The sequence below is a fragment of the Chiloscyllium punctatum genome, chromosome 11 (genome assembly GCF_047496795.1).
Source record: "Chiloscyllium punctatum isolate Juve2018m chromosome 11, sChiPun1.3, whole genome shotgun sequence".
Taxonomy (NCBI): domain Eukaryota; kingdom Metazoa; phylum Chordata; class Chondrichthyes; order Orectolobiformes; family Hemiscylliidae; genus Chiloscyllium; species Chiloscyllium punctatum.
The window spans coordinates 17,083,132-17,096,794 of record NC_092749.1 but is presented as its reverse complement, the minus strand read 5'-3'; the positions used below and the strand labels follow the sequence as shown (position 1 = coordinate 17,096,794).

Sequence of the window (13,663 nt, the reverse complement as noted above, 5' to 3'; positions counted from 1 at the left end):
ATCGCTGTCTACAGGGCACACAGGAATGCACAATAAATACTGGCCTGGTGATGCCAACATCCTGTGAAAGAGTAAATACAAAAACAGGTCCCCATTGGTCCTTATACACTGCATGAGCACCTTTTCACCTGGCTGCATTTAATCCAGTCTACATATCCATTCCATTCTATTCCATTCCTTCACTAACTTAGACACCATTGGCCTCACTGTCTCTCCCTGGTGGTTGTGGGTTCCACCTTTTAATTACAATCTGCAACAATATTTCTCCTGAATTCCTCCTTCGATTTATTATTTTTTGAGGCTCTTGATTTCAAATTTCTCCACAAGTCAAATGAAAATATCTAACATTTTACCCCGAGCAACCCACCGACAGGTCACCCTGTAGCCTTCCCTTTGGTGAGCACCAGCTCTGGGGAAATGTGGGAGCAGGGTTTGCATCGTCCACCTATTTGTTTTGGTCTTTGTCCATAAATCCAACTCTCAGGGAATGTGAATGGCAGCCAGGGTCAGTGAAGGAATACAAAGGAGAGGAAGCAATGTTACACTTTGTACAAACTCCTGTTTAGAGCCTACAGTACTTCATTCGTGTGTGTGTCTGTCTGTCTGTGTGTCTGCTGGTATGAGTGTCTGTCAGTGTGTGTTTGTGCATCTGTGTGTCTGTGTTTGTGTGTGTGTGTGTTTCTGTCGGTGTGTGTGTCTGTCAGTATGTGATGTGTGCTTGTCTAAGTGTGTGTGTGTGTGTGTGTGTGTGTCTGTCTGTCAGTATTTATGTGTGTGTCTGTTTGTGTTGGTGTGTGTATGTTTCTGTCGGTGTGTGTCTGTCAGTATGTGATGTGTGTGTGTATGTGTATCTGTGTTTGTGTCTGTCAGTATGTGTGTCAGTCTGTTGATATGTGTCTGTGTCTGTCTGTCTGTCAGTATGTATCTGTGTGTCTGTTTATGCCTGTGTGTGTCGGTATGTGTGTGTGCATGTGTATCTGTGTTTGTGTCTGTCTGTCAGCATGTATCTGTGTTTATGTGTGTGTATGTGTGTGTCTGTGTTGGTGTGTGTGTGTGTGCACACTTGGGGGTGAAGTCCAGTGCACGTTTGTACAATCATGGACTAGGAACCTTGACTCATTTGTTGTTTAAGTCAGAAGGAGGTCATTTGCCCATCATGTCTGTGCTGGCTGTCCACAGGAGATAGTCCATTTCCCCTTCCTGTTCCCGTCTCCCTGCCATTTTAATATTTTGGTTTCTGGTCCCGTTCCCTTTATCAAAGACGTGTTTCTCTCTCGATCGCTGTAAGAGTGGTTTCCCACACTCGAACCACTCACTCTGTGATCAGGTTCATCCTCCAACCACTGTTGCTCCTTTTTCCTATCACCTTCAGTATCCTCTGGTTCTTAATCCTTCCTCCAGGGGGAGTAATTTCTCTCTGCTTTGTGCTGATCCTTCGTGATTCAGAAGTTCTCTCGACGTTCTCCAAGAACAACCCCATCTGCCCTATCCACAGAACTGAAACCCCTTGCCTCAAGTTCTTTCTGTAAACTTTTTTACATGCCCCCCTCCTCCCCAATGCTGTCTGTCTTTTTAATTACCACCTCACCTGCACTACCACCTCGTTGCTTTGTTCACAGATACCTCGGGGTCCTTTTGTTTCTGAAACCTTAATAGAATTGTACTCTTGTCTTTCTGCATGATATCTACCAAACTGAATCATCTTACCCATCTCTGCGTTGAATGATACCAGCTATGTATCCACCACCCCATCCACATGTTCTCAAGAGTTTGTCACTGCCCTCCACAAACTTCATACTCTGCCCAAGTTCTGAATCATTTACAAGGTTTGACATTGTACCCCGTCCAGCCAAGCCTGGATTGGTCAGTTTTTGTTTAAGACAGGCAGTGGTCCCAGTATCCACTCCTTTCAACCCCATTGTGTAGTCAGTCTGAGAAACCACCTTTCACTGTGACGCTGCGCATCCTGTCACTTGTATCTGTGCTGCCTCAGGCCCTTCCATGTCACCAGCTAAAAGCAGAAGGAAGGACAAGGTCTGCTGAGCATCTGAATGGGGGGGGGGGGCAACACCATCAAAGGGCGGGTCAATTATAGAGACTTGGGGGAGAGTTGCTTGTGAGCTCAATGGCAAAAAGCAGCAACTATAGTCTGGCTTTCTTGACATGAGAGAGACCAAGGGCCAGTGGTTCCTCTCGGTTCATGTACGTTTCAGGAGCAGATGTAGCTTTCCTCAGGCTAATTTCCATGGACTGGTACTCTTTATTTGATTGAAGAGATACTGCCCAGACGATAGATGCATCTTGAAGCCTCTTACATTCACCCTGATTACTGAGGGCTTTAGCTGATATTGCCCGGTGAGTGTCTTCCAGCCCGTGTGCCACCATCACCAGTAGATTATGTCTTCACCCAATCCAAGGCTGGAGGGGATTTGGGGGCAGTGAGTGGAATGGGTCCAGCCTGTCTGAGTGTGAAACCTGCCCCAATCCCTCATCACTCTCGCGGACCCCTGATTGGTGCTGGTTTAACTTGGTTCCTCCATGGTCTGGTAGTGCCTCAAACTTCGCATTCTAAACCTTGTTTTTGATTTTGCCTCTGGCCTCCCCTCTTCCCTAACTCTGTCTCCTCTTCCAGTTGTACAAACCTTTGAGATCACTGCAGCTTAGATCTGCCCAGCTTAGCTCCCCTGATTTTAATCATCTCGGTTAGCTTTGCCTGCCAAAGGTCCAAGCTTTGGAATCCCTTCCCTGACATCCCTCTCTTTTTCTCACACTCTCTGTATCACTCATGCTATTGCTCATGTGGCTTTGATTTGGTGCGTGCATGCTTATCTATCTCTCACGTGCTCTCTCTCACACTCACGCTGTCTCTTATTCACTCTCTCTACTCTTGTTTGCTCTTTCTATTGCTCTCTCACTCCCTCTGTCTCTCACTCATTCTGCCTCACTCCTTAGGAAGTTTCTATGTTAAAGTTGCTCCATAGATATAAGTACAACTGAGTAAAGTAATTTTTTTTTCCCTTTCTTTTTCCCTTTATATCTGTATTTTGTTTCTAAGATTTGTAGCTAGGTACTTTGTACCTAAGGTGGGTGACATTGTAAACTTTTCACTGTACTCCTGTATTTCCGTACTTGAGTAAATGTGACAATAGAGGATATTCTAAATCTAATTCTATTCTATTTGTTATTTCAGCACATGTAGATACACTCAAAAGGTGACTCTATTTAAAAAATAAACTTATCAGAAAGGAAAACAGCCTTTCACTGTCAGGGTTTCAATGGAGAAAGTTCATCCAATGACAGGAGGGCTTTACTGTGTACAGAGCTAGTTGGTGTAACTATTTGAGTAAACACATGGCCAGTCACTGAGTAGACTTAACCTGTATTATAATGTAAAGCCAGTCTGACTGCAAGGACAGAGGTCCACTGTTACAATTTATTTCAAGACTGTGTGTCAGAAACCAGCAAGGCAGCCTGTGCCGTACAATGGGATCTGTAACCTTTTGGTTTCATTTGAGAATTGGACATGGCCATCACTGGCTAGGTCAGCATTTATTGCCCATTGGGCAGTAAAGGGTCATATATCAGTCAGACTGGATAAGGATGGCAGATTTCCTTCTCTTAAGGGCGCTAGTGAGCCAGGTGGGATTTTATAACAATTGCTAATAGATTAGCTCTTAATTCCAAATTTTTATTAAATTCACACATTGTGATGGGATTTGAACCCATGTCCCCAGAATATTAGTCTGTGTCTTTAGCTATTCCAGTGACATTACCACCATTACCTGGTACATGAATCACACAACGTTAGTGTGCAGGAACAGCTACTGCTTAGGAAGGCAGATGGGATGTGGCATTTATTGCAAGGGGAATAGAATATAAAAGTTGTGGAAATGTTACTGTAGTAATATCGGACACCTGGATTACCTTGGAGAATTTTGGTATTAATTAAAGGTGTCACGGTTCAAAGAAGGCTCACAGAACTGATTCTTGGGATGAAAGGGTTGTCTTATGAGGAGAGGTTGAACTGGTAGGGTCTGTAGCCACAGGAGTAAAGACCATGAGGGGTCACTTTATTGAGGTATATAAGATCGTGAGGGGATTTGACAGGGTTTGCGCTAAAGAGATGTGAAAGGGACTAAAATTAAATATTAGAGGTCTTCCACTTAACAGATGAGGAGGAACTTGTTCTCTCAGGGGGTCGTATTCCTTTGGAATTCTGTTTGGCAGAGCACGGTGGAGGATAGTCACTAAATCTATTCAAGGCTGAGTTAGATTTCTGATCAGCCGAGGCTGTCAAGGTTTATGGGGGCAGGCAGAGAGGTGAAAGTTGAGGCCACTATCAGATCAGCTGCAGTCTAAGTGAATTGTGAAGGATGCTGAAGGGACAGAATGGCCTACCCTAGCTCCCAGAATGGCCTACCCTAGCTCCCAGTTCTTGTGTTCATTTTGAGTTGCCATGGGAGACGACCAGATGGTGTGGGACTGAGGCCAGACTGGCTAAGGAGGGGCCAAATCCATCAACAAATTGGACTTTTATGACAAGGCAGCAGATGTCTCGGTCATTCATCTGGTGCCAACCCACAAATTGCGACATGTGCTAAACTTAGTGCTAGACATTGGCATTGAGGTGAAATTTGAAGCCATGACATCTGGGTTCATGTAATCATTGGACTCCCAGAGCCTTTGCTTCAGCACAAACTCTGAGCTGAATTAGATTCCATTGGAGTCATGTCCCCCCTCCCTCACCCCATATCGGCAAGAGTTCCTACCAGCTTCCCTAGAAAGCTTGTGACAATGATTCAGTGTCAGCTGTGGGTAGGATAGGATTGGCTGCAATCTGTCTTTGTTGGGGATGTTTATAAAGGGATACAGAGCCAAGGCAGGCAACTAGAATAAAGGTGCATTTGAGCCATGATCTACAGACTGGCTAATAAATGGTTAACATCGAAGAAACCCAACTTGAATCTTCGGAAAAGAACGCTGAGGTGATAGACTGTGTTATCTGCATTCTTTCCATGGAACCATCGATAAGCTAAAGGCTTATTCAAAATGTGGGAAGTACAGGAGGGCATTCCATATATCCACCGCAGCCCATTGGGGAGAAAAGGGCAAATTAGTGCATAACATCGAAGACAGTTAGGGCACACCATTAGAGCAGACAATAGAATCACTTACTGAAATATCAACAAATATTGGGGGAAAGGGAACCAAAGAAACCAGGAACAAGAGGAGGCCATTCAGTCCTTCAAGCCAATATGACCATGGCAGACTGTCCATTTCAACCACTGACCCCACTTTCTTTCCATAGCCTTTGATCTCTGGTGATTGGAACCAGCTGGATCTTGTTTATTATGAGATCCTTGATTGGGGTTGTTAACGTGGGCCAATCAGGAAAGCTCTGGATGACCGAATATAGCCAGGAGATAAGCATCATGGGAGAGAAGCATCACGGGAAGTAATATCATAGGAGTAACCAACTTAACTGTAACCGAAACCAGAGTTGGTGTCGGAGATACAGATGTTCAAGCAGAAGTTTGAATAAATTTTGGAATGCAGTTTAGAGCTATAATACCCATTATGAAATACCACAACAAACACATAGCATACAGGATTGGAACTGCACAGCAGTTGAATATGTTTTCATGAAAATCAAGATGTGAGTCTGGTATAATACAATTAGACTACTGTAAAGAGTCATTTGCTTGAAATCAGTTTTTTAAGACAGAAGGTAAAAGCAACTGAAGTCTTAGAACTATAGAGATGTAATTTTAAACTATCAGTAGGCTTGAGGAGGAGGGGGACAAAAGAATATAACATCACCTGAGAGCAGGGAGCTGGCTCTGAGCTAGCTGGCCACAACCAGTAATTGTGCACAATTGAAGAAGGGTGACTTGGTGACAGGATTCTGGCCTTTGTGCAATTACTTCAATCCCTTTAGCTCCAAGAGCTATATCTAACTCCTTTTTGAAAACATTCAGTGTTTTGGCCTCAGTTGCTTCTTGTGCCAGAGAATTCCACAGGCTCACCGCTCGCTGGGTGCAGCGGTTTCTCCTCGTTTCAGTCCCAAATGGCTGACCCCATACCTTTAGACTGTGAGCCTCGGTTCTGAAATCCCCAGACAGGAAAGCAGTGGATGAGGATCGAATGTACTGGCTGCACTGATTTATGGGAGTGTGTAAGGATGGACCAAAGTGGAGATCCTTTGACAGTCAGTCTCTTGGGAAGCTTGAACCAACAGAAAACACTTTGTGAGTCAAAGGAAGAAAGGAAATCAGAGCAAGAGCAGGCCATTCATCCCATTGAGCTTGTGTAACTATTCAAACAGGATCATGGCTGATTCTCGGCACTCATGTTATTTGTTCCCTGATGTCACTGGTATCCAGAAATCTATGGAGTTCTGCCTTTAGCATGTGAATCTCTTTGTGTTTCAGGTTCGAACATTATGGCATGATCCCAAGAACATCGGCTGGAAGGATTATACTGCCTACAGGTGGCATTTGATTCACCGACCCAAAACAGGCTTCATCAGGTACGTCACACAGTGTCCCCACTCCACTACAGTAGGTGTCCAAACAGACTGGGGTTCAGCTGCGTAGATCTGTAACATGGCACACAGACAGGCACAGAAAATAATCAAGTCAGCTCATGGAATGCTGCCCTTTATATCGAGAGGATTGGAGAGTAAGGATACAAAGCTTGTGCTGGAGTTATACAAAACCCTGGTTAGACCCCACATGGTGTACTGTGAGCAGATCTGAACACCACACCTTAGGAAGGATGTACTGGCCTTGGAGGGAGCACGGTGCACGTTTATGTGAATGACTTCAGGGGTTTAGTTATAAGGAGTGATGGTAAAAGTTAGGTCTGTTTTGCCTAGAATTTAGAAGGTCAAGGGGTGATCTGTTTGAAGTCTTCAAGGTATAGGGGACTCCAAAATTGTGGAGCATAGATTTAACGTGAGAGGGGAAATACTTAAAATGGAATTGAGGGGTAACTTTTTCACGCAGAGGGTGGTACGTGTATGGAATGACCTGCGAGAGGAAGGGGTGGAAGCTGGTACAATTAGAATACTTAAAAGGCATCTGGACGGGTACATGCATAGGAAGGGTTTAGAGGGATATGAGCCAAGTGCTGGCAAATGAAACTAGTTTAGGTTAGGGTATCTAGTCGGCATGGACAGGTTGGACCAAAAGGTCTATTTCCGTGCTGTCTAAGTCTGACTGTATGATTCTATGTTAACAGGAGAAGACAGGGAAGATAAAGATAAACTATTTCCACTGGTTTGGAATTCTAGAACTAGAGACATAGTCTGAGAATTAGGGCCAGACCATTCAGGAGAGATGTTAGGAAGCACTTCCACACACACACGGTGGGAGAGGTTTAGACCTCTCTTCCACAAACAGCAGTGGGTGCTGGATCAGTTGTTAGTTTTAAACCTGAGAAGGATAATTTTTTGTAAAAGAAAAGATATGAAGGGAGACGGGTCAAAGACAGGTCTATGGAGTTAGGCCACAGATCAGCCATTGAATGGTAGGACAGGCTTGAGGGGCTGAATGGCCTATATTCCTAAATTTCTCTAATGCATGGCAAATCCTACATTCACCTAGAAAACCTCCTCATGGATAAATAGCACAGAGGCTGCCTCGAGGTGGAAATTCCATTGCCCTGGGATGGGGGAGGTTTTGCCTGGTCTGTCCTATCATTTTGGTTTGATCAGTTGTGCCAGGCAGCAACACAGAGGATGCAGAGGTTTTTTCAATATGTAAATTATTAATTCATGGCCTTAATGGGAGACTAATCAGCAAGGTTAGATCTCATGGAATACAGGGAGAACTAGCCATTTGGATACAGAACTGGCTCAAAGGTAGAAGCCAGAGAGTGGTGGTGGAGGGTTGTTTTTCAGACTGGAGGCCTGTGACCAGTGGAGTGGCACAAGGATCGGTGCTGGGTCCTCTAGTTTTTGTCATTTACATAAATGATTTGGATGCAAGCATAAGAGGTACAGTTAGGAAGTTTGCAGATGACACCAAAATTGCAGGTGTAGTGGACAGCGAAGAGGGTTACCTCAGATTACAACAGGATCTGGACCAGATGGGCCAATGGGCTGAGAAGTGGCAAATGGAGTTTAATTCAGATAAATGCGAGGTGCTGCATTTTGGGAAAGCAAATCTTAGCAGGACTTATACACTTAATGGTAAGGTCCTAGGGAGTGTTCCTGAACAAAGAGACCTTGGATTGCAGGTTCATAGCTCCTTGCAAGTGGAATCGCAGGTAGATAGGATAGTGAAGAAGGTGTTTGGTATGCTTTCCTTTATTGGTCAGAGTATTGAGTACAGGAGTTGTGAGGTCATGTTGCGGCTGTACAGGACATTGGTTAGGCCACTGTTGGAATATTGCGTGCAATTCTGGTCTCCTTCCTATCAGAAGGATGTTGTGAAACTTGAAAGGGTTCAGAAAATATTTACAAGGATGTTGGCAGGGTTGGAGGATCTGAGGTACAGGGAGAGACTGAACAGACTGGGGCTATTTTCCCTGGAGCATCGGAAGCTGAGGGGTGACCTTATAGAGGTTTACAAAATTATGAGGGGCATGGATAGGATAAATAGACAAAGTCTTTTCCCTGGGGTCGGGGAGTCCAGAACTAGAGGGCATAAGTTTAGGGTGAGAGGGGAAAGATATAAAAGAGACCTAAGGGGCAGCTTTTTCACACAGAGGGTGGTACGTGTATGGAATGAGCTGCCAGAGGAAGTGGTGGAGGTTGGTACAATTGTAACATTTAAGAGGCATTTGGATGGGTCTATGAATAGGAAGGGTTTGGAGGGATATGGGCCGGGTGCTGGCAGGTGGGACTAGATTGGGTTGGGATATCTGGTCAGCATGGACGGGTTGGACCGAAGGTTCTGTTTCATGCTGTACATCTCTGTGACTCTATAATTGCTCTGGAGAAAGTGGTGATGAGCTGCTGTCTTAGTGTTGCAATCTGTTGGGTGTAGGGGCACCAAGCTATTAGGGAGAGAGCTCTGCGATTTTGACCCAGTGGTAGTGAAGGAATGGTGATCTATTTCCATGTCAGGATGGAGGGGAACTTGCAGGTGTTCCCATGGAGCTGCTACTCTCATCCTATAAGGTGGTGGAGGTAGAGCTTGCAGATTTGGAAGGTTCTGTTGGAGGAGACTAAGACTGTTTCTGTAGTAAATTGTGAAAACGATACATACTGCTGCTACTGTAGCCAGTGATAAAGGGAGCGAATGTTGAAGGTAGTGGATGTGGTGCTGATCAAGTGGACTACCTTGCTCTGGATGGTGTCAAGCCTCTTGAGTGTTGTTGGAGCTGAATCCATCCAGCGCAAGTAGGGAGTATTCCATCACACTCCTAACCTGTGCCTTGTAGGCTTTGGGGAGTCAGGGCCTGAGTTAGTTACTACGCAACACCTAGACTCTGATCCCCTCTTGGAGCCACAGTATTTATACAATGTGCTAAAGTGCTATCAGAGACAAAGATCTTCCAATACATGGTGAGACTGCAGAAGATGGGTCTGTTGTCCTTGGAGATCACAAGATAAAATTTGACAGAGTCGTTAGAAGGTAGATGAGACACAGATTAGATGACCTTCAGTATGGAAACAGGCCATTCAGCTGAACAAGTCCACACTGATGCTCTGAAGAGTAACCCACCCAGACCTATTCCCCTACTTTCACCCCTGACTAACACATCTAACATGGTCAATTCACCTGACCCGCACACTTTTGGATTGTGGGAGGAAACCAGAGCACCCGGAGGAAACCCATGCAGACAATGTACAAACTCCACACAGGCAGTTGCCCAAGGCGGGAATCGAACCTGAGTCCCCGTCACTGTGAGGCAGCAGTGCTAACCACTGAGCCACCGTGCCACCCAAAATGATTCTATGACAGACTCATAAATTGCTTACAACAGAGAATGTGACATTGCAGCCATTGTGTCTATCTGGCTGTCTGCAAGACAGAAGATATCCAGGGAATGTTTCAGGGACATTGCTTCAAATCCCAGATGCTGACATTTGAACTCCATTTCTCAGAAAAAAATCCAAAGGCAACCATACAGCTACCATCAATTGGATTCACCAATGTCCTTGAGGGAAGGAAATCTGCAGCCCTTACCCAATCTGACCGACCTGTGACTCCATGTACAAGGCTGTCTTGTATCACTACAATTCTCTGTTCTAAGCTTCAGAAACATGCCTATCCCTTTGGTGGAGGATAGAGTGACCCCCTTTAATGGGGGTCCCAGGGTATACCTCTGTGGGTACTTATTTTTCCAACTGAACATCCTTCATTCAATAGGATCATGGCTGATTCAACATTCCTAGTGTCCACTTTCCCACCCTTTTCCCCATAACCCTCGATTCCCCGACTGATCAGCAATCTCTCTGTCTCAGCCTTAAATATACACAAGGACCCAGCCCCCTCAGGTCTCTGGGGCAAGGGGTTCCAAGGACTCTCAACCCTCTGAGACAAGAAGTCCCTCCTCATCTCCGTCTTAACCTGGTTCCCCTTTATTCTGTGATTACACTGTCTGATCCTAGACACTACAATGAAGAGAAACATCCGTCTCAGCATTGACCCTGTCAGGCCCCTTAAAGAATCTGATATCATTTAGTGGGATCATCTCTCATTCTTCTGAACTCCAGTGAGTAGAGTCTGAACCTGTTTAGCCTTTGCTCATAAGACAATCTCTTTGTATCAGGGATCCTCAGAATGAGCCTTCTCCAAACTGCCTCCAATTAAATAATATCTTTCTTTCAGTAAGGGGACCAAAACTGCTCACAGTACCCCAGGTGCGATCTCGCCAGCCCCTTGTGCAGTTGCAGTAAGACTTCCCACTTCTCGTAATCCAACTCGCTTGAAGTAAGGGCTGACATTCCATTAGCCTTCCTGATTACCTGCTGTACCTGTGTGATAGCATTCTGTGTTTCATGCACAAATATGCCTTTCTTCTTTACTCAACGCTACCCCCCCCCCCCCCCCCCCCTCCCCCCCCCACCCCGGCCCTCCCCTGACAGTCGTACAAAGGTTTTCAGTTGCTATTTTCCTGGAGATGTTCGCTGATTGAACTTCACTCAGTTGACGCCTCGATTGAAACTGAAGACAGAGGAATCTCTGAGGAATGCAATAAATCTCCTCACACCACAGCTCCCTTTCAACACCAACATTTCCACGGTGAACGGTGAAGATTTCAGTCAGAGGCCACAAAATAAGCGTGTTGAGTTATTACTAACTGATTTGAAAGCGTTTTGAAATCTGAAGCCATTCAATAAAGAAGGAATCACATGAAGCACAAAGTGAAAATCTGATTGAAATTCTTCTGTCTCCCTTTACGACTGTCCTCAAAATCTGCTTCTTGCGCCAACCTGATGGCAAACTGCCCTAATGTCTCACGATGTGGCTTGGTGTCAAATGTTCCTTTCCAATACTCCTCTGAACCTCCCTGGGGACAGTTTATTATTTTAAGTGTTCTCTAAATCCCAGTTGGCTTCACATACTGAATCTGTCACTACGGAACATGGTTTGCTGAGACAGAGGCGTTCATAGAGTCATAGAGATGTACAGCACGGAAACAGACCCTTCGGTCCAACCCGTCCATTCCGACCAGATATCCCAACCCAATCTAGTCCCACCTGCCAGCACCCGGCCCATATCCCTCCAAACCCTTCCTATTCATATACCCATCCAGATGCCTTTTAAATACTGTAATTGTACCAACCTCCACCACTTCCTCTGGCAGCTCATTCCATACACATACTACCCTCTGTGTGAAAAAGTTGCCCCTTAGGTCTCTTTTATATCTTTCCCCTCTCACCCTAAACCTATGCTCTCTAGTTCGGGATTTACTGACCCCAGGGAAAAGACTTTGCCTATTTATCTTATCCATGCCCCTCATGATTTTGTAAACCTGTATAAGGTCACCCCTCAGCCTCTGACGCTCCAGTTAAACAGTCCCAGCCTGTTCAGCCCCTGCTCGTTGATCATTTCTTGACGACTTGCAGCAAAATTACAAACTTCCAACATTTAGAAATTAACCTTTAAAGCATCGGTACTTTATTTGTCTGCCCTCTGAGACAGCCCAGTTGACCACTCAGTTAGATTTAGGAGCACCATTGCTCACAGTCACCTTCTCATGGGCAGTGAGGGATGGGGAATAAACGATGGCGCAGACAGCGATACCCATATCCCCTCACCGAAGGAAAAGGTAAACTTTTATTGGACTTAAATGCCATTTCCTTTAACCTAGTCATTGATGGTGACAAAGGGGATGTTATTCAAATACATTGAGGGTGAGTTTTCAAATGATGCTTTGGAAGTTGACAGTAATCACTTAGGGGCCTAGTCTCACCCACAGATAACCCAGTCTAATCCTCAGTCTCAAACTGTAAATTCTGGAATATCTGACAGCAAAGTGAGTCTGCAGGCCCGTCTCAGATCCTGACATGGAAGCAGGCCATTCAGCCCATCTAGCCCTCCATGCAGGCCCACCCAATGTAACCCTGCATGGCCTATGGCCAACCCACCTAACCTGCACGCCTTTGGACTGTGGGTGGAAACTCTCACAGACACGTGGAGAATGTGCAAACTCCAAACCCGAGGGTGGAATGGTTCCCATGTCCCCAGCTCTGTGAGGCAGCTGTGCTAACCACTGAGCCACCGTGCCGCCTCACTCTAAAGAGTGAAGAAGAGACAAATTGTCTCTGACAGTGATAGTGAACACCAAACCCCAGGTAGCTGCATGACCCCATAGGCAGTGGGAACTCCATGCCCATCAGCCATCAGCCCAACGATTGACTCCTGAGTCTGGAGTTCCTGGAACAGACAAAAGAATTCCAGGAAACGCTGTTGGTGAACTTTAGAAGTGTTCAAGACAGGCCATTCTCTTAAACAAAATGCAAAATTAATAGTGACCGCACTTCACTCAAAGTACTGCCTTCGATCTGTACGTCAGATTTCATAGAGTGAATGTCCATACCTATGATGTGCTCTGAGATAGAGAAGTTAGTGAGGGACATCTACTTTGAATGTGAATGCTGTAGTAGTTGTTTATAGGATGTGTTCTGATGTGGGTGCATTCAGGTTTCATTCTGTGGTTGCAGACACTGTGTGTGAAGTGGATTTCAAATACCCAACATCTGGAAGTGCAGCAAACACTGATTGCTGGAGAGACTCAGCAGGTCTGGCAGCGTCTGTTGAGAGGGAAAGAGAAACAGAGTTAGCTTTTCGAGTCTGCTGTTGAACTCAGGGTCCTGCTGCTGTTGCTGATGGACACAGAAGCTGCCAGACCAGCTGAGTTCCTCCAGCATTTCCTCTTTCGATTCCGATCTCCTGCATTTTGGTTTTCCCTGCGAGTACGGCTTGGTGCGTTAGGAAGCATCTTCAGTTCTGCTTCTGTTTTCTGCAGAGTGGTGGTGTATGAAGGAAAACAAATCATGGCTGACTCTGGCCCAATCTATGACAAGACATTAGCTGGCGGACGACTAGGGCTGTTTGTCTTCTCCCAAGAGGCCCTCTACTTCTCTGACCTCAAATACGAGTGTCGAGGTAAGTGACTGTTGGCGTTTTTCTCTGGGTGTTTTATAGTGGAATATATAATAACCACAGGAGATTCCCTGTTGCCTCCTCACGTGGTCCCACCT

The 13,663-nt window shown here is 45.5% G+C and overlaps 1 protein-coding gene across 1 annotated transcript in view; it reads left to right on the top strand.

Moving 5' to 3' along the window:
* The window catches only part of LOC140482771 (thrombospondin-2-like), a 71,573-nt gene that overhangs the window by 54,290 nt on the left and 3,620 nt on the right, over positions 1 to 13,663 (top strand). The window contains exons 20-21 of the mRNA XM_072580372.1: positions 6,432 to 6,529; positions 13,429 to 13,568. Coding sequence (XP_072436473.1) covers positions 6,432 to 6,529; positions 13,429 to 13,568 — 238 coding nt within the window. The remainder of the gene's footprint in view (positions 1 to 6,431; positions 6,530 to 13,428; positions 13,569 to 13,663) is intronic.